A 23,929-nucleotide genomic window follows, 5' to 3' on the forward strand; every position below is an offset into this window, starting at 1 on the left:
ATTTTCTTTTCTTGTAATGTCTTTATCTGGTTTACATATCAGGATATTGATATAATACTGAATAATGAGTTAGGAAGTATTCCCTCCTTATCAATTTTCTGGAAGGGTTTATGTAGAATTAGTATTACTTCTTCTTTAAATGTTTGGTAGAATTTACCAGGGAAGCCATCTGGGATTGGTAGTTTCTTTGTGAAACAATTTTTTAGTATAAATTTTATTTCTTTAATAGATACAGGAGTATTCAGGTTGTCTATTTCTTTTTGAGTGAGCTTTGGTAGTTTGTGTCTTACAAAGGATTTGTCCATTTCTTCTAAGTTGTTAAAATTTGTGGTATAAAGTTGTTCATAATGTTGCCTTATTATCCTTTTGATTTCTGTAGAATCTGTGGTGATATTTCTTTTCTTTTTCCTTATACTTGAAAATTTGCATCATCTCTTTTTCCTGATCTGTATGGCTTAGAGGTTTATTGGTTTTATTGATCTACTTCATGAAATAGGTTTTAGTTTAACTGATTTTCTCAATTTTTTTTTCTGTTTTCTATTTTATAGCTTTATGTTCTGATCTTTATTTTTCTTTTATTCTACTTAATTTGGGTTTAATTTGCTTTTATTTTTTCTTATTTCTTAAGGTGGAAACTGAGACCATTGATTTGAGACATTTCTTCTTTTCTAGTCCAGGCATTTTCTAATATAATTTCCCCTTAAGTACTGCTTTAGTTGCATTCCACAAATTTTGATATTGTGTTTATTTATATTCAGTTCAAAATACTTTACAAATTTCCTTTTAATTTCTTTTTTTTACCCATGGATTATCTATAAGTGTGTTATTTACTATCTGTAAGTGTGTTATTTACTTTTCAAATATTTGGAGGATAGTCCAGAAATATACCTGTTGATATCTAATTTAATTCCATTGTGGTCAGGGACTACTTTATGTTACTTGAATCCTTTTAAATTTATTGAGATTTGTTACTGAGACCTAGAGTATGATCTATTTTGGTAAATAGTTCTACTGATTTTTGCTTTTGAAGCTCTGTTATTAGGTTCATAAATATTTAGGATTGTTATGTCCTCTTGATAAATTGACCCCTTTATCATTATGGAATGGCCTTCTTTATCACTTCCTTATCACTTTGCTCTGAAATTTACTTTGTCTGATATAGCAACACCAGCTTTCTTTTGATTAGTGTTAACATGGCATATGTTTTTCCATCCTTTTACTTTAAACCTATCTGTGTCTTTATATCTAAAGTAGCTTTTTTTGTAGGTAGTATATAGTTGTGTCTTGCTTTTTAAATGTAATCTGACAATCTATGTTTTTAATGAAGTATTTGGACCATTTACATTTAACAGTTAATGTGATTATTGTTATAGTTAGGTTTAAATTAATCAGTTTTCTATTTTTCTATTTGCTCCATCTGTTGTTTGCTTCCTTTTTCTTTTTTCTGTCATCTTTTGGATTAAACTTTTAATGATTCCACTTATTCTTCATTGTTAGCTGATTAACTATAACTCTTTGTTTTATTATTATAGTGGTTGCTTAGGGTTTATAGTGTACATCTTTAACTCATTAGAGTTTACCTTCAAGTGATATTATACTACTTCATGAATAGTATAAGAACTTTACAACAGTATTATGGTAAACAGAATAAAGAACCTCCAGAGATGTCCACAGTGAATATGTTGGGATTCTCAAATATGGTTACATTAAGGACTTTGAGATGAGGAGAGTATCTGGATTTTCCAGGTGGGTACATTATAATCACAATGGTCCTTATAAAGAGGGAGGCAGGAAGGTCAGAGTCAGAGCAGGAAATGTGATGAGGTGGAAATGTGATGAGGTCGAAATGTTGCAATGTAGGAAGGGGCTACGAGCCAAAGAATGTTGGTAGTTTCTAGAAACTGGAAAAGGCAAGGGAATGAATTCTCCCCTAGAGCCTCCAGAAGGAATGTAATCTTGCTGACACCTTGATTTTAGTCCAGTGAAACCCAAGCTTCTGACTTCCAGAACTGCAAAATATTAAATTTTCATTGTCCTTATCCTCTGAGTTTGTGATAATTTGTTACAACAGCAGTACCATACGTTATTTTTACATATGGTATAAACCCCCACTACATTATTATTATTTTTAAGTAGTCAATTATCTTTTAAAGAGTTTTAAATGATAAGAAAAGCATCTTATGTAATTACTCATGTAGTAAACCATTTCTGATGCTCTTTATTCCTTTGTGTAGGTCCAGAGTTACATCTGGAATCATTTTATATCTGCCTAAAGAACTTCCTTTAACATTTCTCGTAGTGGGGGTCTGCTGCTGCTGAATCCATTTAGCTTTTGCATGTCTGGAAATATCTTTAGTATGCCTTTATTTTCTGAAAGATATTTTTGTTGGGTATAGAATTCTAGATAGAGAAGTTTTATTTTTTCTTCAGTACTGTAATGATGTTAAACCACTGTTTTTTTGTTTGTGTTGTTTCTTATGAGAAATATGACGTCATCCTTATCTTTGTACCTTTATACATAACATGCATCTTTCTCTAGTTGCTTTTAATATTTTCTTTTTATCACCTGTTTTGAACAATTTTATTTTCATGTACCTTGGTATAGTTTTCTTCATGTTTCTTGTGCTTGTGTTTTGTTGAGCTTCTTGGATCTGTGAGTTTATTGTTTTCATCAAATGTGGAATGTTTATGGCCATTATTTCTTCAAATATTTTTTCTCTCCCTTTACCCCTTTGGGGACTTTAATTACACATATAATAGACTGCTTCATGTTGTCCCACAGCTCAGTGATGCTATTCTTCTTTTTAAAATACTTTTTCCTTTGTAGGTTTCATTTTGGATAGTTTCTATTGCCATATTTTCAAATTTCCTAATCTTTTGCAATGTCTAGCCTGACATCAATTTTGTCTAGTGTATTTTTCATTTTATACATTGTAGTTTTAATTTCTAGAAGTTTTATTTAGACCTTAGAGAAAATATGTATCCTTGGATTTTCTTTAACTTTTGAACATATAGAGTACAAATAAGAACTGTTTTAATGTCCTTGCTGCTAATTTTAACATCATTGTCAGTTCTGGGTTGGTTTTGATTGATTTTTCTCCTCTGTATAGTTTATATTTTCCAGCTTCTTTATGTGCCTTGTAATTTTAGATTGGATGCCAGACATTGTGAATTTTCCCTTGTTTGTTGCTGTTTCTATTTTTTATTCCTATACACATCCTTGAGTTCAGCTTAGGGACAAATAAAGTTACTTGGAAAAAGTTTGGTCCTTTCTTGTCTTCCTTTTAAGATTTGTTAGGCAGAACTGGAGCAGTGCTTAGTATAGGATGAATTATTTCCCATTAGCAAGGCAAGGCTTTTCTGTGTATTCTGCCCAATACCCCTCAAATCATGAGGTTTTCCAGACTGGCTGGCGGGAATATAGTATTCCTGGTCCTGTGTGAGCTTCAGGCACTGTTACTTCTAATACTTTTGGGAGGTTCTTTCCTGGCCCTGGGTAGTTTCCTCACAAACATGCACCTATCAGTACTGAGCTGAATACTTGTGGGGGGACCCTTTATGGATCTCCACATTTTTTCTCTGTGTAATTTTCTTCTGTTTACTACTCTGTCCTGGGAATTCTAGTCACCTTGATCTCCCAGACTCTCAGCTCTGTTTCTTTATGCAGACTGAGGGAGCCTGCTGGACCTCTCTGTGTTCCTCATCCCTGGGCTGTGATCTAGAAACTTTCTCAAGGCAGTAAGCTGGGGCAACCATCGGGTTCATAAAGTTTGTTTCCAATGTCTGAGGGATCACAGTCCTTCATTGCCTGGTGTCCAGTGTCTCAAAGACTATTGTTTCAGATATTTCTTTTTCTCTCTGTTAGTTTCAGGTGGGAAGGTAAATCTGGTTCTTAGTATTCCATCTCAGCAGAAGCAGAAGTATCCTTTTTATTTTAATTTAATCTTTCTTTATAAGTATGTAAAATATTTACACGGTTCTATAGGCAAGTGTATAAAGAATGGTATATTCAGAAAAAGTTTGTCTCTATCTCTGTCCTTTTATCCTGTTTCTTCTGTCTTCTTATAGGTGACTTCTTTTTCTTATTGTTACCATTAATTTGTTTTGCTCTTTCTATAGGTAGATTTTATTTTATTTTATTTTATTTTGGTTTATCCTTCCATTTAAAAAAATGTGCAAACACACACATATGTATGTAGTATATTTATGTGTCCCTGTTTGTTGGATAAATGATATTTTATATACACTATTCTCCACCTTGCTTTTTTTCCACTTAATATATCTCATTGCAGTGTATACTTCCATCCTCATTTCTCTTTTTCTCTTATTTATTTTTTAAAAATAGATTCACCATAGTTCATTGTGTGAATATACTCCTTATTTAACCAAGTCCCTATAGATGGATATTTGGATTGTCTTTTTTTTTTTTTTTTTTTTTTTTTGGTATTGAAAATGCTACAAGTACATATTTTTGTATTTTCCCATGTGAATTTGTAATATTCATTCCTAGAAATGGAATTAATGGATCAAAGGGCCAATGCATTTGTAGTTTTGCTAAATATTTCCAAATTCCCTTCATAGGGTTGTGCCATTTTGCATTCCCACCAGTGGTGAAGGAGAGTGATCGGCATATTTCTAACAACAGAATGGCTCATCAGAATAGCAGACTGCTTTTTGGCAGGGTGAGGACTAGAGTTATTGAAGCAGATGCCAAGGTGGGGGGCACTTGTCAGGGACATTGTAGAGGAAGTTCATGCATCAAGTAAGGGTCAGACACAACAATCTTAAGTTCCCTCTCGACATCACAATCCTATTATTCTTAAAAGAAAAAAAATCTGGGGAACTTAGAAAGCAGGTCCTAGTGTTTTCTCCCCCCGATTCTCCACATATTTTATATGCCTTGTTACAGTGTTTTCATATTATCCCTGAGCAATTATGGTTGGTGATGGTAGGAAAGGAAAAAATAAATTCCTCAAGATGTGGCTTGGTGGGAGCTGGGAGGCTGGGGGTCTGGGGGCTCTTTTCCTGATGGCTTTGGTATGGGGAGCTGCTTTCCCATAAGGACAGCACTCTGGGTTTCAAACCTTCAGTGTTTGGAACAGCAATGGGATGACTCAGTGAGGAATTAGGTAAGATGGTAGGATAATAGAGAGGCTTTGAGCACGGGCTGTGGACTAGATTTCCTGGGTTACTGTATCAGTTAGGGTTCTCTAGGGAAACAGAATCAACAAGAGATATCTAAATAAAAGATTTTATAAAAGTGACTCACGCAACTGTGGGGATGCATGAGTCCAATTCTGTAGGGCAGGCAGTGAACTGGCAACTCCAATGAACTCCTCAGGAAATACTTTGCTGGCTAGCGAAGAAGTGGTGAAGGTCCTCTATCTGCCCTGCTTAAAAGTCTTCAACTGATTGGATTAAATCCAGCTGATTGAATTCTCTCATTATGGGAGACACACCCTTTGTTGATGTAATCAGTCACAGCTGCAGCTGTGCCAATTGACTGATGATTTAATAAACTAGCCTTCTGGTTTATTAACCAGCCACAAATGTCCTTACAGTAATGGTTAGGCCAGTCCTTGCTTGACCAGATACCTGGGCACCATCACCTGGCCAAGTTGAACATGAACCTAACCATCACAATTACCAACCCCCTTATGACCTGCATGACCTTGGGGGCTACACAATCACTAGTTAGCCTCAGTGTCTTCATAGGTCCCATGTCTCATAGGATTGTTATCCTGATGAGATAAGAGAAGTGTAAAGGGCTAGCCTAGTGCAGAGTAAGAGCTTGATAAACACTAGCTATTGTTACCGTGTCAGCTTTTGAGTGAGATGGGACCAGTGAGGAGCTTCGGACTTCCTGGGTCAGAGCAGGCAGGCAGCATTCTGGATCTGAGGTCCACCTGGCACATGGAGCTCTTGATGGTGTCTTAGGGAGAGAAGCTCAGGGAGAGGAGTCAGAGAGAGGCGGGGAGGGGATGATGCACGAGCCAGAGAGCCCTGCAAGTGCCCAGGACTCCAGAGAAAGTGACTGTGGCCTGGGATAATTTGGAACAGCTTCACTGAAGCGGTCTTGAAGTCAGGTCAGCTCTTAAATAAGCCACAAGTAAAGGGGAGGGCAGAACATGAGGGAAGTAACCCTGGTGGAAGTGGAATACATCTTATCCCTCCTCAGGCCCTGCCTCAGGGGCGTATGTTACCCCTCCAGCTCTACAGAGTTGGTTCAAATTGTTGTTTTCAACCAACTAACTTGATGGACCACCTATTATGTGTCAGGGCCTATAAGTAAGACTTGATCTAGTGCAAAGTTCCTAAGTTCCTAAGGTGGGGAGTTTTACAAACTACAACTGCCTGGTGTACGTCTGTGATTCTGCTTAAGTAGGATTGGCCTGGGGCCCAGTATTTGCCCTTTTCCGTAACTACTTTTGCAGTTCTATGCCCAGCTTGACATGCCATGCTCATGTCATCATCTGTTTATACACATGGAAGCTGTTAATGACCTGTTGAGGTGACACATGGTAGCCCCAAGGTGTGGAGGAGCTCTTTAAATAGCAGTGATGTCCTAGAAGGGAGTCTCTTGTTCCATCCCTTTCCTGTCCAGGCGGGGGTAGGGATGGCGGTGGATGTTGAAGGGGAAGTACCATTTGGATTCTTCGTTTGGAGCCTTCAATCCCGTCACATCAGTTCTGAGCAGGTGTAGTCACTGCCTCTTTCCTCCAACTCCCACTTCCTCTCTAGGTCCTTGGCTTCTCACTTGGCTCTCTCCAAGTGGGGTAGAGGGGATGGAGAGTTGGCATAGAGGTAACACTTCTTCACTATTGGGATGGAGAGTAGACAAATTTGCATCGGTTACAGGACGGTGGATTTTGATTCAAAGTAAGGGTAGAGATGAACTTTTTTTTTTTTAATATTCATTTTATTGAGATATATTCACAGACCACGCGGTCATACAAAACAAATCGTACATTCGATTTTTCACAGTACCATTACATAGTTGTACATTCAAGAGATGAACTCTTTATCACAATAAGAGTTGGCCAACAGTAGGACAGTCTGTCTTGTGAGGTAAAGAGTTTTCCATTGCAGGGAGGGTTCAAACAGCAGCTGCATGTCTACCTGTCTGAGATGCTGCAGATGGGTGCCCTTCCCTGGGTGGGCTTGAACTGCTGCAGCTCAAAACCACTTGGGGGAAGCGGAGGCCACTGCAGTTCTTTTCTTCCCCACCTTCAAACCCTGTTGCTATCTCACCTCATCCTTCCCTCTCTTCTCTATCCCATTTCAACTGGATTCTTAATAGCTCATGTTGGGCCTGCAGAGAATATTCTCAACACCCTGGGTGTCAAACTTAGGCAATGCATATAAAAAGCTATCATCTGCCAGAAGTCTGTTTTTGATCATATAGGTATCAAGCCCAAAATGCTGCATGTTTCTATGGAGCCGAGTCTTCCCCAGTGATTGTGTAAAAGTGAGTTTCTCTGTGGCTGTGGGTATCCCTCATGCCTGCATTTGCCCATGAGCATAAATGTCGAAACTGGAGGTGCAGCTCAAAGTAACAGAAAAGCAGTGTGTCAAGTGGGGTATGTGAATGGAGGGGTAGCTGTAGCCTTGGTTACCGGCGGGGACTGGTTTCCCCTCTTGTCTCCTGCCTCCCCTTTCCCCTTCTCCAAAATCCACCCCCCACCCCAGCCCCAGGCTTACTGCTAAAGGTTAATTTCCTCAGCTGCAGCTGTGACTCTATCCTCCTCCTCCCCCGACCTCCTCCTTCCTCCTCCATCTACAGTGTACCCTGGCTTTGAGTTATGTGCCTCCTGTTCTAATGAGATAAACAACATAACTCTCCCGAGGCTCTGCTCTTCTCTCTGTAAGTGGAATTCTGGGGCTGGCTGTGTGGCCCTTTAAAGGCACCCCGGTGCCTGTCTCTAGCGAGGAGGACAACGAAGGAGGGCGGGTAAAATCCCACGGGAGTTCTTGAGGCCATTTGCTTGTTGAGACAAGGTAAGTTCAAAGTAGATGTCACAGGGAGGCCTCTTTCCATCCTCATGGCTAAAGGACCAAATAGCAGTATGACGGGACTGAGTGGGGGCCTGGTCACACATACCACATGGGTATAAAGTCCAAGCGTCGTTTAAGTCAGGTAAGCGCCTCATAATTAGCAATGCCTCTAGTACAAGTCTTCATGGGTATAAAGAGCTTCCCCTTGACAGTCCCTGCAAGGTCAGTGTTATTATTACCCTTATCTTACAGGTAAGGAGATAGGCTCAGAAAAGGGCTGTGACATTTCCACGGTGACAGTAAATGGTGATATATGGACTCCTGTGCTCTTCTGCACCAGGAAGCATTGCCAACATGCCAGAGAAATTGAGAGAACAAAATTTAAAGAAACCAAAACAGTCCCACCTTCTGGACACACAAAGTCCTTTCATCCATGCTTCTCCCAGGATAGACCTCTAGCTACAAGCCAAGTGGCCCACGGCTGCCTCGGTGCTGCTGAACAGTGAAATGCAGTGACTGCAGTCTCTGGGAAGGTGTAGGACCTGGACAAGTGCTGACATTTCCCAGATCTTGCCACTTAGACCTCTTGAGTGGGCTGGTCTAGACCAGCTCCTTCTTACTCACTTGCTTTGGGAAATACCATGAAGCAGCTTATGAAGCAAGAAGGGTGCCTAAGATGCAGAGACTGCCCTGATGGGGTGGATGGGGGCGGGCTCCAGGCTGGAGTTCTGAGCTCACCTTCCAGGGTCAATCTTGGATGGTGTTCTGGTTTGCTAATGCTGCTGTTAAGCAAAACACCAGAGATGGATTGGCTTTTATAAAAGGGGGTTATTTGGTTACACAGTTACAGTCTTAAGGCCATAAAGTGTCCAAAATAACACATCAGCAATCGGGTACCTTCACTGGAGGATGGCCGATAGTGTCTGGAAAACCTCTGTTAGCTGGGAAGGCACGTGGCTGGCATCTGCTCCAGAGTTCTGGTTTCAAATGGCTTTCTCCCAGGATGTTCCTCTCTAGACTGCAGCAACTCAAAAACGTCACTCTTAGTTGCTCTTGAGGCATTTGTCCTCTCTTAGTTTCTCCAGAGCAAAAGTCTGCTTTCAAAGGCTGTCGCCAAAATGTCTCTGTAAACTGCAGTGCCTCTCTCAGCTCCTGTGCATTCTTCAAAGTGTCCCTCTTGGCTGTAGCAAGCTCGCTCCTCTATCCGAGCTTATATAGTGCTCTAGTAAACTAATCAAGGCCCATGCTGAATGGGTGGGGCCACACCTCCATGGAAATTATCCGATCAGAGTTATCACCTACAGTTGGGTAGGTCGCATCTCCATGGAAACACTCAATCAAAGAATTACAATCTAATCAACACTAACATATCTGCCCACACAAGATTGCATCAAAGACAATGGCGTTTTGGGGGACATAATATATCCAAACTGGCACAGATGGTTTGGATCTGAGTGGATGGGTTTCTCGGAGCCAGGAGCAGCAGGGCCAGTGCCCATTTCCTCCCTACATTTCTGAGTCTGGTCCAGTTCTGGTGGTATTCATTTGTTAAGTATTTCTTGATATGCCGGGCACTGTGCTGAGTGTTGAAGTCATTAGAGATTGACATGGTTCCTGCCTTCTTGGATTTTATAAAAACCAGCGGGAAAGAGAGTCCAGTAAGCAGGCAATTAATTACAATACCTTGGGGGAAATACAGGGAACCTTTCCTATAGGAAAGGCCATTAAGCCAGGTTTGGTACATCAGTGAAAACATCCAGGCTGTAGGTAGATGATGCTTAGATATTCCGAAGTTCTCAGTCAGCCATTGGGACAATCAATAAGGTTTTTAAAAAAAAACAGTTGCCTGATTCTTCCATACCATCTGCATTCTGGTTGGGTAGCTCTGGCATAGAGCTGTGGGTACTGGTGTCTTTAACTTGTCCTGGTGATTTTAGTTTTACTCTGCTTGAGAATCACTAATCTAAGATGAGTTTGAGTGTGGATTGTTGGGGCCACTTCCTGGAAGTAGCAGTTCTGAGCCTTGGAGTAGTGGGTTGGCCTGTGTACTTGGCCTTCTCGGGGATCCTGGGGAGCACCAGCCCTGGAGTGGCTGAACATCTGGGAGGGACCCAGAATCAATGCATCCATTCCGGGCTTATAGGACCAGAGATGACATGGACCTGGAGTGAACCACACCAGAAACTTGAACACCTTTTTTCAAAGAGAGGTCAAAATCGACCCTCCCATGGGTGAGAGAGCAATTCCTTCTTTATTTTATTTCTATAAATCAGTCACAAGTCTGGTTCTCAGATCTCAGTTTGCTCAGAGCTCAGGACCCTCCTACTGTGCAGAAACCCATGAATTTATCACACAATCAAATATTAGGATGACACTTGCAAATGACAAGTCCTTAGTGCCAGAGAACTCCAGTGACTGTGATAACCCCAGAGGTTTCTCTGGAGTCTGTAGGCTTCATTATGCTTAATTGTTTCTAGAAATCAAAGGGCAAGGGGTCAGAACCCCTTAACTTATTCACAGTCTTGCTGTGCAATTAAAAATGATACTTAGCAAATAGAGAGACCTGAAAATTTGGGTTCCTTTAATACTGTGACAGTTGCCTCTGTTCTGGACCCAGCCCAATAAATAGGTAGAGATGACTGGCAAAAGTGAAAAATAAATGAATGGTACCTAGCTTTTCTCTGCAAAAGGCAAAAAGGAAGCTGGTTTCTCTCTTAGTGTTTAAAGACCTGCAAATGGAAGACAGAAGATGGGAATAGGGTTCTGATGTTTTCTAAATCCCGTGGTCCTAGTTCTAAGCAGTGACACTGTCATGTGAGATTACCTACATCTGACAGCCATCTGGAGCTGCAATTATCAACAGAAGAAGAGTTGTGACTTTAAAGTCAAGCTGGAACATATTCATTCATTCATTCATTTAACAAATACTAAGTTTGATTCTTCTTTGTGTCAAGCACAGTTCTGGTTCGGAGATTCCGATAGAATAGGACAGGCAACGTCCCTGCCCTCACTAGGCTTTTCATTCTAGCAGGGGTTGGTGGGTTGGCTTGCTTGTTTATTTTGGGGTCTATCAGGCAGTCGTTTTAGATTGCAAATCATCTAGCCAGTCTTAAACACTTTCCTCCTCTCCCCTCAGCCTCCACTACCTGACCTTTTCTCTGGAAATGAACCTGGTCTGGTGTGGCGAGGCCACGTTCCTCCAAAAACTCTGGTTGCCACGCTGGGTGCTACAGGAAGCAAGAAGGCTCTTCAGGGGGTTGTTGACATGAGAGATGATGCTGGTGTGGAACTTTGGTGTCAAAGGCCAAATGCAAATGGCAACATTTATTGGGAGACAGTGTGGTCCATAAGCCCAGCCACGGTGCTCCCACTCATTTCTTTTTGCCAGGCCCAGGCAGGTGGGCAGGGATATGTGTGTATGCTGGTCCTGCAGGTCCGTGGGGCCTGGGCACCAGAAGAAGCTTATATTCTGATGGTGGTTGCTCAAGGCTCCCTTTGGTTTCTGCGAGCTGCCAGCAGTCAACAGTGGGTGAGGAAAGCCAGTAAGCTTTGATCCTCTTTCCTTGAAATGCTTCCCAATCCAGGCTGTCCAAAGGGTAGGCAGATTGCTGTTGCTCCTTCTAGAAATGAACCTGCTTTACCTGGACCTGGGCAGCAGGGCAATAGCTGGAGATCCATTGCTCTTAGAAACCCTGTGGTGAGGTTGACTCTGAAAAGTATCCTCTGGTGGTTTGAGGGTCCCTCTGATATTCTCCCCCCAGGCCAGAGAGCAGAACTTGTTTTTGAAAAGCCAATGGCTCTTTCTGGCATGGGCTTGCTGACACAGCAGTGTGGAGCAGGCAGAGCAGGAGGCCTGGGGTCACATGCTCTAGATTCAGCCTTGCTCTACCATTAACCAGCTGTGTGACCTTGACTAGTCATTTCATCTCTCTGGACTTCAGTTTCCTCCCACCGCGAATGAGAGGGTTGGACGGGGTGGTTTTCAAGGTCCTTCCAGCCTGCAGCCTTTAACCTTTACCTTGACTCTGTCCACAGGCCTCGCCCCAGGCCAACTCTACACATACCCTGCCCGCTGCTGGCGCAAGAAGAGACGATTGCACCCACCTGAGGATCCGAAGCTGCGGCTGCTGGAAATTAAACCTGGTTAGTGCCCTCTGGAGCTTGCCTGTGTCATATGGGAGACGTGGGGAGGGCTGGGCTGGGACCAGGCTCAGTTTGATTTGCAACTGTCTGGAGAGCTGATTTTTCCAGGCAAGTAGAGATGCCTACGTGATGCTCAAAAATGTGCCTCTATGACTGCTTTCTGTGTGTAAACATGCCCACGTGTCCACCTGAGCTTCAGCCACCTCTGGGTGTCTTGTGCCTTCCCCTTCCTTTTGTCTCCCCACTTGCCACCCCAAGGGAGTGAAGCCAGCAGTAGGGTGGCAGCAGGTCCAGGATGAGTTACTTTTCTGACAGAGCTGAAGGAGCTGTACTCTGTTGGGTCTTGTGGTACCTTCCTGTACCTTCCTTGTGGCCTCCAGTAAAGAAACTGGATCTGAGCTTATGTGTTCCTAAGGAAAAGGGAGTGAACCCATGTACCTTCTCTCGCCCTTAATGTGTATGAACTTCTGGAGCATCTTACACAGACATTTTGCTAAAAATAGAATTCACCTTGGACATGAAAGTGGCAGAATGTGAGTTCAAAATTTGCCACTAGGCGAAACTGATGGTTTTGTGACCATTAGCAGAAAGAACAGGCTGGTTTATCTTGATTGCTGATCTGATTACACTTTCTGCTACATGGTCCTCTTCAGACTGGTGTCTGGGTGGCAGCAAGGCCAAATGAGCTACCTGGGCCCTTAGCTGTAAGGGGACCACTTTTTGCATGGGAATGCCAGGGGCTGGGATGTGCTGCTGGATGGTGGGAGCAGCTCTGTGAAGTGTGGCAAAGAGAACTGAGGTGTCCCCTCCCGCGGCTGGTCCTTTCTGTCTGGCCATGCTGTCTTACCCCTTCCTTTACATGCTGCCCTCTTTAGTCTGCGTTTTCTCTGTGAAATCTCCACTTTGAGTTGTTTGGAATGTTTCCCTTCACAGTTCCAGGGCTAAGCCTGCTTTGTTTACTTTAATGCAGATTTCATTTATGTAGAAGTTATTTGTTAGGGGCCGGTGGGGGCTGGACTCCTCAGGGTGCTCCCTCCAAGTTCTCAAATGTCCTTACACAATGATAAACCACAACTTGCAGACTTGCAAACACTCCGGGGTGATGACTGAGGTTGTTCCAAACCAACGAGATGTAGGTTGAAGGAGAGCCAAGTTCCCTGGAGCAGCAGCGTGGTCTAATAGGAATGTAATGGAAGCCAATGTGTCATTTAAAATTTTCTAGAAGCCACATTACAAAAAAAAAAAAAGGGTAATTGAAAAAAAAAACCTAGTGAAATTAATTTTAATAGTAGAATCTCTTTAAACTCAGTATGTCAAAACTACTATCATTTCAGCATGTAGTCAATATAAAATTACTGAGATAGTTCCCATTTTTGGGGTACCTGTATTATCTTTGATTGGCAGTGTGCATTTTATACTCTCATCATATCTCACGTTTAGACTGGTCCAAATGTGAAATGGACTGGTCACATTTCATGTATGCAATAGCTCCCTGTGGCTAGTGGCACCTGATTGTTCAGTGTGGTTCTAGAACTACACTCAGCATGTGGTCCTGACCAGCACAAGGGGCATCTTCTAAGAACTTGTGAGACATGCAGGATCTTGAGCCTCATCCCAGAGCTGCTGAGACAGAATCTGCATTTTGACCAAATCCCCAGGGGATTCAAATGCACACTGAAGTTTGAGAAACTCTGGTCTTGGAGACTCACAGGTGGTCAGACCACAAGTTAGTGTGGCATGTCTCTATCTTACCTATGTGACTTTATTAAACATAAATGTCAGTACAAACAGTTCATTTGGGGCAGGGAGGGTCCCTCCTTCCTTGCCCTGACTTGCCTAGTCCTGTTCTCATGGAAGAGGAATGGCCACGTGGTACAGAAACCCCTGGTTTGACCCTTACCTGGACTGATTTAACCCCCTCCATTCAGAGCCCGGCAGTGATGCTGTAGGAGAGGGTAAATACTTGTTGGGTTGGGTGTGTGACTTTGGGGGAGGGGTTTCTTTATGCGCCTGTCACTAGCAGGCTGTGTCCCCTTGTTTGAGTGTGTGAGCCCTCTGGGTCTATTCCCCCTCTGTAGACTAGGCGTGGTGGTTCCTGGGATTCCCAGCTAGCCCTGCAGGTTCATTTTATACATTCCCATCTTTTAACCTCCAACTTTCCTTCTGGTGACATATGTGACTCTGACCTTACCCTTTCCACCACCTTCACACACCTTTCAGCACAGTTAGTTATTCTCACAACATGCTACCATCACCCCTGTCCATTTCCAAATGTTTAAGTTCACCCTAGCTGAATCTTCTGCTCACAATAAGCAACCACTCCCCATTCTTTAGCCTCATTCTATATCCTGGTAGCAAATATTTCATGTCTATGGGTTTACATATTATAATTAGTTCACATTAGTGACACCCTGTAATATTTGCCTTTCTGTGTCTGTCTTATTTCACTCAATATAGTGCCCTCAAGCTTTCTTCATCAACCCATTTCTTTTAAGATGGTTTTGTTCACATGCCATACATTCCGTCCTAAGTAAACAATTGTTGGTTCCCTGTATAGTCACATATTTATGTATTCAGCACCATCGCCACTATTCTATACAAGGACATCTCCATTTCTTCCACAAAGAAGGAGGAAGAGTCAAAGAAGGCAGAGAGAAAAAAGAAAAAGAAAAGAGAAACAGAAAAAAAACAAAACAAACAAAAAAACAAAACATGACAGCTAGAAAGCAATAAAAGGAAAGATAGATTAACCTAAAGTAGAATAAAGAGTCAGACAACATCACCAATGCCAGGAGTCCCATACCCTTCCCCTATTCCCTCCTCCCACCCCATATGCATTTAGCTTTGGTATATTGCCTTTGTTATATTAAAGGAAGCATAATACAATGTTTCTATTAATTATAGTCTCTAGTTTGCATTGATTGTATTTTCCCCCCAATCCCACCGTATTTTTAACATCTTGCAATGTTGACATTCATTTGTTCTACCTCATGTACCTTTTATTATAATCATTGAACACCCTAGGTTTCCCTGAGTTACGCAGTCCCAGTCTTTATCCTTCTTTTGTTCTGGTGTTCCACGTGGTCCCAACTTTCCTCTTTCAACTATACTCACAGTCATCTTTGTTCAGTGTAATTACATTGCTGTGCTACTATTTCCCAAAATTGTTTTCCAAACCTCTCACTCCTGTCTTTTCCTTTCTGTCTGCAGTGCTTTCTTTAGTGTTTCCTGTAGAGTAGGTATCTTGTTCATAAACTCTGTCATTGTCTGTCAGAGAATATTTTAAGCTCTCCCTCATATTTGAAGGACAGTTTTGCTGGATATAGGATTCTTGGTTGGTGGCTTTTCTTTCAGTATCTTAAATATATCACCCCACTTCCTTCTTGCCTCCATGGTTCCTATTGAGAAATCTCACATAGTCTTATCAAGCTTCCTTTGTATGTGATGGATCGCTTTTCTCTTGCTGCTTTCAGGATTCTCTCTTCATCTTTGATGTTTGATAATCTGATTATTAGTTGTCTTGGCGTAGGCCTATTCAGATCTATTCTGTTTGGGGTATGCTGTGCTTCTTGGATCCGTAATTTTATGTCTTTCATAAGAGATGGGAAATTTTCATTGATTATTTCCTCTATTATTGCTTCTGCCCCTTTTCCCTTCTCTTCTCCTTCTGGGACACCAATGACACATACATTCTTGCTTTTCATTTTGTCCTTAAGTTCCTGGAGATGTTGCTTATGTTTTTCCATTTTTTTCTCTATCTGTTCTTTGGTGTATAGGCTTTTAGGTGCCTTGTTCTCCAGTTCCTGAGTGTTCTCTTCTGCCTCCTGAGATCTGCTGTTGTATGTCTCCATTGTGTTTTTCATCTCTTGTATTGTGCCTTTCATCTCCACAGATTCTGCCAGTTGGTTTTTCAAACTTTCAGTTTCTACCTTATGTATGCCCAGTGTTTTCATTATATGGTTCATCTCCTTCACCATATCTTCCCTGAACTTTTTTAATTGACTTAGTATTAGTTGTTTAAATTCCTGTATCTCAGTTGAAATGCGAGTTTGTTCCTTTGACTGGGCCATAACTTAGTTTTTCCTTAGTGTAGGTTGTAGTTTTCTGTTGTCTAAGCATGGTTTCCTTGGTTACCCCAATCAGGTTTTCCCAGACCAAAATGGGCTCCGGTCCCAGAAGGAGAATTATTCAGTGTCTGGTTTCCCTGAGGGTGTGTCTTAGAAAATTGGTACACCCTGTGAGGTCTCAAGTCACTGTGCTTTTCTGCCCAGCAGGTGGTGCCTGTCAGCCTATAGCTCCAGACTGGTGTAAGGAGGTGTGGCCCATGGCTGTTTTCCCCCAGGCTCTGGGGTCTGGTTCTGAATGGAGGGCAGGTAGTAGAGCTGGGCCCAACCTCTTTCCTCTTAGGGAAGATAGACCCCCCCCCAGGGAGAGGTTATTAGCATTTGAATGGTCTCTCTCTGCCTGTGCTATCTCCACTTTTGTCTGGGTCAGAGCGCTGGGAACTGAAAATGGCTGAGGCTTTCCCCACTGAGCCGAAACAGGGACATAAAGCCCCCTTCAGGGCCAGTGTGGAGCCATCCTCTGGCTCTCCAAGGTCAGTTGTCACTGAAAGCCTCTTCCTGATTGTTGGGGATTCATAGCTTTGTATCGAGCAGTCTACATTTGTTAATTAAAACCCCAGTTGGAGCTCAGCTGAGCTGTATTCACTTGCTTGGAGAGAGCTGCTCTCTAGCACCACAAGACTTTGCATCTTGGGCTGTGGGGGGAGAGGGCTCCCATCTTTGATCTGCAGTTTTTACTTACAGATTTTATGCTGCAATCTTGGGCATTCCTCCCAACTCAGGTTGGTGTATTATGAGTGGATGGCCATGCTTGTCTCCCCGCAGCTATTCCGGATTATTTACTAGTTGTTCCTGGCTGTCCACTAGTTGTTCCAGGGGGACTAACTAGCTTCTACTCCTCTCTATGCTGCCATCTTAGATCTCCAGGTTCATTTTAAGGATCAAAGAAGCCATAGGTAATAGTATTCCCTCCCCCTTTAATGCTTTTGATTAATTTTTAAAGAATTTGTTTGATTTTGATTAGGTAACAGTCACATTCTAAATATAAAAATGATTTCCTCGGCCTCTACCTCAAGCATGAGGCCGAAGTGGCTGTGCTAGGTCCCTCGCTGAGCCCTCACAGGTGTAGCTGTATCCTTAGGTGGGAAAAGACCCCTAGAGAATTGGGCTCACCAGGCAGGCTCAATCCTCCAGGGCAGCCCCCTGGTGCCGAGAAACAATGAACAAGCCCAGGGCTGGAATGCTCCTTCTCAGATAAGCTTGTTCCCTTTCCTTTGGGTAATTATTGCTACTGAGCCTACTTAAAACAAAAACAAAATCAAGAAAGTCTTTGGCCAAATGGTTGTCATTTCCAGATCCTGTCTGTGTCTCTGTTCCTTCGGGGGCCAGGCCTGGCTCTCAGAAGGCACCACCGCATCGGCCTGCAACTGCAGGCTGTGAATGTAGATGCCACGGGAGTGCTGAGACTGTGACACAAACCTCAGGCTGGTACCCCACAGCAGGTAGGGCCTGTCTGGTGGACAGGAAGCAAGTTCACCGTTGAACCTTTCACATAAGCCCAAATTTCAGACAAGGGCCTTTGTCCCGGGCCTCAGCTAAGCCATATGGCACCTTTGTGCAAAAGTAGAAGGTGGCGCCCCCTCTGTTGGGTTAGTGGAGTACAGGCTGGATCTCAGTGCCTGTGCCCCCTTGGCAGGTATCCCTGGGCAGGTACAACCTGCACACCTTTCAGTGGCTCCATCCAGCCAAAAGGACCCACACCCCTTTTTTGGACTTGGACAATATTTTTAAATGACAGTCTTTTATTTCCATCCTATTTAATTTGCATTTAAGAAGAACATTTTTGGTGGATACTTTTGAGTGTGACTCAGGGTAGAGTCACCTATCTCCTGCTGGCCAGCATCCCCAGAGAACCAACTCAGATTCCTGCTCGGTGTGGGCAGTCAGCTGGGTGGGTTGAGGCAGAGCTTCCCAAGACTAGAGGAGCAATCGAAGGAAATGGAGATGGACAGAGAGGCTAGGGATATGCTCTCTCTTACACACTGCAGTGGAATTAGGTATAACTTTTTTGCAAGACTACGCATAGTTCCTGTCAGTATTTAAAAAGCACATGCCCTTTGACCTAGCAATTCTACTGCTAGGAATTTATTCTACAAATATCTACTTGCAATGTATAAGGACATCTATTGTGGCATTGTTTGGAACAAAAAAACAAAGAATGGAAACAACCAGATCCATCAGTAGGGGACTGGTTAAATATATGATAGCAATCCATAAAATGGAGTACTAGTCTGTCTTTTAAAAGAATGAGGAGGAAAAAATGGAAAGCTATCCAAGATACATTGTTAAGTAGAAAAAATGAAAAGCAAATGGTACAACATTATGTATAATCCCCATTGGGCAAACATTGCTGAAAATCGATAATCGATTTGTCCATCCTGTTCTGGATTTCTTTAAATTTGTGAGGATGGAACTTGGAGACTGAATTTATGTTGAAAACAAACAAATCAAGGCTTGGCACCCACTCACCACCCAGGGCCTTGTGGACGCCCATCCTCTTCTTCTCTCCACCCCCAGCCCCCTGGAGTGGGCTCCCCTAGGCTACCCCTGACTGGCTTCAGGAATTTCGCTATGTCTGTGACTCTTGAAGCCTCCCCTGTGTTCCACCATCAGCACCACGCTGAAATGTCCTTATCTGCTGGGGGGTCCCCTGATTTATAGAGCCCAAGGGGGCACTGGCCTGGGGCAGAATTGGCCTTGAACCATGGCCAGTACCCATTACATGGAGTATCCTCCCTGCATAATGAGGAGATGCCACATGCAATTTACCATGCCTCTCCCTTCCGACCTCCCTTTGTGTCCCCGCCTGTGTCCAGCCAGTGGTGGGCAGCTTTCAGCCACAAAGGTTCACTTGTAACTTTGGTTAGAAAGGTCCTTGTCCCCATGTCCCTAGGCCAGCAGAGCTGAGAGCTCAGTCAGGAAACCAGATCAGGGAAAGAGAGGGAGTGTAGGTTCAGGAATCTTGAGGGACCTCAGCAAAGGACTGAGGACAGGGTCATGGAACTGTCCAGTTCTGGTTCAGTGCCTGCCATACTCCCCAAAGGACAGAGGTCATGTAGGATGAGTGGACATGGGGAGAAGGTTGCTGGATCTCGGCTGCCATTAAGTCAGTCATTTGCACCTGGGCTGAATTATACCCTGATGGAGTGACTCCCCAGCCTGCTTTCCTCCTCTTCCCTTCTCCCTCACTGTGAATATGCTGTCCCTCCTATGTTTCTCTCCTGGTTGCTGAAAATAAAAATGTGTATGTGTTGGGGTGGGATGGGACTGAGAGAGCTGGGGAGAGCTCTTGAATTTGAAAGCATTCTCAATGTCCCTGGACCTCTGCGTTTTGCACACCTAGCATCGCCCCTCCAGTCATTTTGCTTTTTTGTTTGTGTTTGTGGGTTTTCTGTTTTTTTTTTTTTAACCACTGGGATAAACTTAGAGAGCCTGCTTAAACACCTCTTTACTCTCCCGAATCCTCCCAACGCCTTTCACACTCCAATCCGTCTTGAATAAACATCTCGCAACCTCCTACTTTCTGGGCGTCTGAAGGACAACACATACAGCATTATTTCTCTCTGCTGACTAACAACTGAGTTCAGTGTTCTCTGCAGCTTGCACTTGGCTGCAGAGGCGAGTGCAAGGTGTTTCACGGCTCAGACATCACAATTCATACAACATGAAGACTTGGGCAGAGTCCTGGTGCCAGCCCTGGACCATTTCCCCAATAATGGAGCTCTGTCCTTGTGACGGGGAAGTCGAACGGTCAGGAGAGAAAGGTGGATAGTAAATATCTACCAGAAGGCCCTGAAGCAGGACAGAGGTTGGGCAAAAGCCAGCTGATGAAAAAAGAGAATTTTAACTTCACTTTTTTTTTTCCTAAGTGAAGTAAAGAAGAAAGCTGGGAACAAACTTTTATTTGTACCCTTCTGGATTAAATGCTCCGATAGTCTGCTTAGATCAATTTAGCATCTTTCAACCCCAGACCTTTTGGTCCCTGAGGTCTAGGGCAGATATCTGCCTCATTTTAGAGGCTGGGGGAACTGTGGCCCAGAATTAGGAAGTTAATTTCCTGAGGGATCTCTGTGAAGAAGGCAAGGAAAGGACCCTAAGGGGGAGCCTGCTGGAACTGGCACCATGTTGCTCCAGCGCCTAATGTACACACTCATTCTTGTGTTTTCAGACCAAAAGGACTTTTACAACAGATGTTCAATCTGCTTCCAGAATGTACCTGAGGACTTGTAAATAAATCCCTTCCGCTCCAGGGCATGGGGGGAGCAGCACGGCTCTTTGCCACCCTTGCCAAATTCCAAGGGCAGGAAGGCAGCCAGGAAGAGGGTTCTGGTTCTTTCTCTCGGTTTCTTTATTTCTGGCAGTCACTCAGTGAATGGGGCAGAATAGCCAGGATAATCACCGCCCCACCACATATTGTTGGGGGAATGTGAACAAGAGGGTAAAGGCCCCAAAGGAGGAGACAGTAGTCGAGGATGCCCCAAAGCAGAAGGACTCGCGTGCTGGCCAACAAGCAAGCCGCAGGGACCCTCAGAGGGGAGCCCCCCGAGGAAGCCGTCCAGGCGAGGGAGGCCTGAGTCCCGCCTGCCTGGGCAGGGTGGAGAGGCAGCTCCACCTCCCTGGGGTACTGTCCTTGCCACACCGAACTGCCAGAACTCTACAGATGGGAGCAGGCTGCGGCCAACTTCCCCAGCTTTTGAAAATCCTGCATCTTAATTAGTTCTCTACTGCTTTTGTACATGGCCCACATTTTAACAGTCTCCAGGCTTCTTCCGCCATTTGCTCTCTGATGTTCGGAGTGATTTCTCTTCTCCTCCAGACAGTCCCCCTGACTCCTCCAACACCCTCCCAGTCCAGGAACAAGTTAAGGAACGCTGATGTGCCAAGCGCGTAGCCTGAGATTGATGAGCCTGTCAGCTGGCTCCCTCTGCCCCCCAGCCCTCTCGTCTCCTGCTGGGTGCTCCTCAGATGGATGAGCCTGGTGGGGGGTGGGCGAGATGGGCGGGGGAGGCAAAGGAAGGGACCCGTGGATCCTCCAGCCAGGTGTGAGCCAGTGGACACCGTGACCTTCTCCCAGCCTGCAGAGGAGTCTGACTGTGTCTTTCCGCGGGGGAAGGACGCTCCGGCTCCCACCCCCATCTGTCAGTACTTATCTCCCCTGTGCGGCGGGGGGGATCGCCTGAGCTTGGTACAGTTGGGAGAATGGATGCCTTCAAGTGCATCAGGGGGAAATGACCAGTCATTTATCTCTTTCCTGCAGTGTCAGAGCCTGCAGCCATCCATCCCGGAGGCCGGCAATGGCAGCTTCTTCGGCTCCTGTAGGTCTCATGGCGTAGGGGAGCCGGGGGAGAGGTGGGCAGCCCACTTCAGCCCCCACTTCTTGCCGTCACTGTTTATGGTCCACTAGAACTGCTCCTTTTGCTTCCCTGGTATCTTGGGCAAAGAGCCGGGTCTGGGGGACTGAGCCTGGGCCCCCTCAGCACTGCTGGCGTCCACAGGGTTTGGAACCCTGGGCTGGCGGAGGAAGTGGGCCGGCAGCTGGGAGTGGGCAGAGCAGCATGCGCTCAGCTGTTGCAGGGTTTCTGTGGCCATGTTTCGCAGTTGTCTCTTGAAGAGCCCCGTTTGGAGCGTGGGTTCTGAGACTGAGGAATCTCACGTGCATCTGTCCCCAATGGAAGGCGAACACTTTGCGGGCAGGGCCACGCCCGTTTCTTCATCTGTATCCCTGGCACCACGCAAGGCCTGGCACACAGTAGATGCAGGGTAAAGATTTATTAAAGGGGTGAAGGATGTGATCTTAGCTTGGAGAATGTGGCTTAGTGCTTGTCATCTCCATTTCACAGATGAGGGAGATGGAGCTAGAGAGGAGAAGCCTGGTGCAGCTGAGCTGAGCTTCCCTACCTGCTCCCAGTCAGGACTGGGAGTGGGGGTGGGGGTCGCCCTTGGTGGGCCTGGGTTTCAAGTCCAGACCCCCCCCCCCCCCCGCTGGCTCTGTGATTTTGGGCAATTTCTTAACCACTCAAGAACTTGACTGTTCATCTGTAAGATGTAGCTCCTGATAGCTGCTCTGCTCGTGCTGTAGGATGGTGTACCTGGAGGGCTGGGGCAGGGTGAGGGGACACCACCATGCCACCCCCACCCTGCATAGTTGGCTGGGCTGAGTGGGTCTGGCTGATTTTTCTTGACCCCAGGACCAACCATGTTTCACTGCCCAGCTCTCTGGTTTAAAATGGAAACTCCTTCTGCCTTTGAGCCTTTTAAAAGGAGTCCTTTACAAGTCTTTTAAAAGATGCCAACTCTAGCATCTGGAGAAGACCTGGCATCTGGCTGTGGGATCCACATTTACTGGAACCACAGCTGGCACCAACCCACCCTTGTGTCCTGGAATTGAGCCTTCTGACATCCATTGCCCGGGGCACAGAGATGACCACGGAAGGCCCCTCCCTCCTTTAACCAATACCCACTTTCCCGTGGTGTGTTAGGCCATACCCAACTGCCCTTGGCCTAGGCTGGTCCCTTTGTTCTTGGAGAACCAGATCTCGTGGGCTTGCTCTGGTGTGGCTCCCCACCTTTCCCACCCCCTTGCCTGTACCCCTGGCCTCCACCCTGGTTTGCTCTGTGTGGGTGCTTCCTGCTTAGGGCAGGAAGACTGTAAGCTCCACGAAGACCAGACTTTGTCTGTACCAGGTACAGCTCTCTCCCGAGCACCAGGCTCCTTGGTGGGGCTCAATACATGTTGGCATAACCTCCTGCCTGGCCTCCCCACTTCGGTCTCACCGCTCTTCCATTATTTCTCAGCGAGATCTTATTAAAATACAGGGACCATCTTTGCTCTGCTGGCTCCCTGTTGCGCTCAGAGTGGAAGCTGAAACTATTTTAGTGGACCACACGGCCTTCCAAGCCCCACTGTGGCCCTCTGACTCCTGTCCTACTTTTCTCCCCGGCCCACCTGGCCTCTGGCACATGGCCCCAGCCTCAGGGCCTTTGCACTGATGGCCCCTCTGCCTGGCCCCCTTTCCTGGGTATCAGTAGGGTGTGCTCCCTCCCCTCTGTCAGGTTTGTGCTTTTAAAAGCATATCCACCAACCTATCACCCCTCATCCTCCATCTCCCCCCACTCCCATGCTTTTTCTCCAAATTGCTAATTGACATCTGTCTTACTATAGGTTTCACTTGTTTATTTCATTTATTGTTTCTCCCCTACTAGAATATACCTTCTATGAGGGCAGGGATTTTTGTCGCTTTTTTTCACAGCTGTATTCCCAGTACCTGGAACAGAATCTGGTATATAGTAAATCCTCAATAACTACTTGTTGAATGAATGAATAAAGCAGGGCATCTTCCATTGTGCTTTGGCCGGGATTTCCTTCCAAATCTGCAGGAGCAACACGCCCCAGGGGACTGAAGCTGGGTGGGCCTCTCGGCCCGCAAGCTGCATCTAATCCTCAGCCTCTTCTATCCTCTTGACTGCTCCAGACTCTGCCCCTTTGCTGTGATTCTCCCGCCGCCCCTGCCCAGGCTGGGGAAGCTGTGCTTTACCACTTCTGGGGGTCAGAGAGGAGGAGCTTTTGCTGGAGGTACAGGGAAGCAGAGACTTCGGGAGCACGCGTTGATGGAGCTCTCCTCTAGTGGCTACATCTATTACACGTTTGGCCCCCTTACCACACCAGG

At 44.9% G+C, this 23,929-nt stretch overlaps 1 protein-coding gene across 2 annotated transcripts in view; it reads left to right on the forward strand.

Annotated features, from left to right (window-relative positions):
* DPF3 (double PHD fingers 3) overlaps positions 1 to 23,929 on the forward strand; it is a 286,531-nt gene that overhangs the window by 134,326 nt on the left and 128,276 nt on the right. For both annotated transcript variants that reach the window (XR_005216293.1, XM_037832373.1), the window contains exon 3: positions 12,031 to 12,138. Coding sequence is in view for 1 of the 2 variants with exons in the window: in XM_037832373.1 (XP_037688301.1) it covers positions 12,031 to 12,138 (108 nt within the window). In the remaining variant the exon portion in view is untranslated. The remainder of the gene's footprint in view (positions 1 to 12,030; positions 12,139 to 23,929) is intronic.

The sequence above is a fragment of the Choloepus didactylus genome, chromosome 4, assembly GCF_015220235.1.
Source record: "Choloepus didactylus isolate mChoDid1 chromosome 4, mChoDid1.pri, whole genome shotgun sequence".
Lineage (NCBI taxonomy): Eukaryota > Metazoa > Chordata > Mammalia > Pilosa > Megalonychidae > Choloepus > Choloepus didactylus.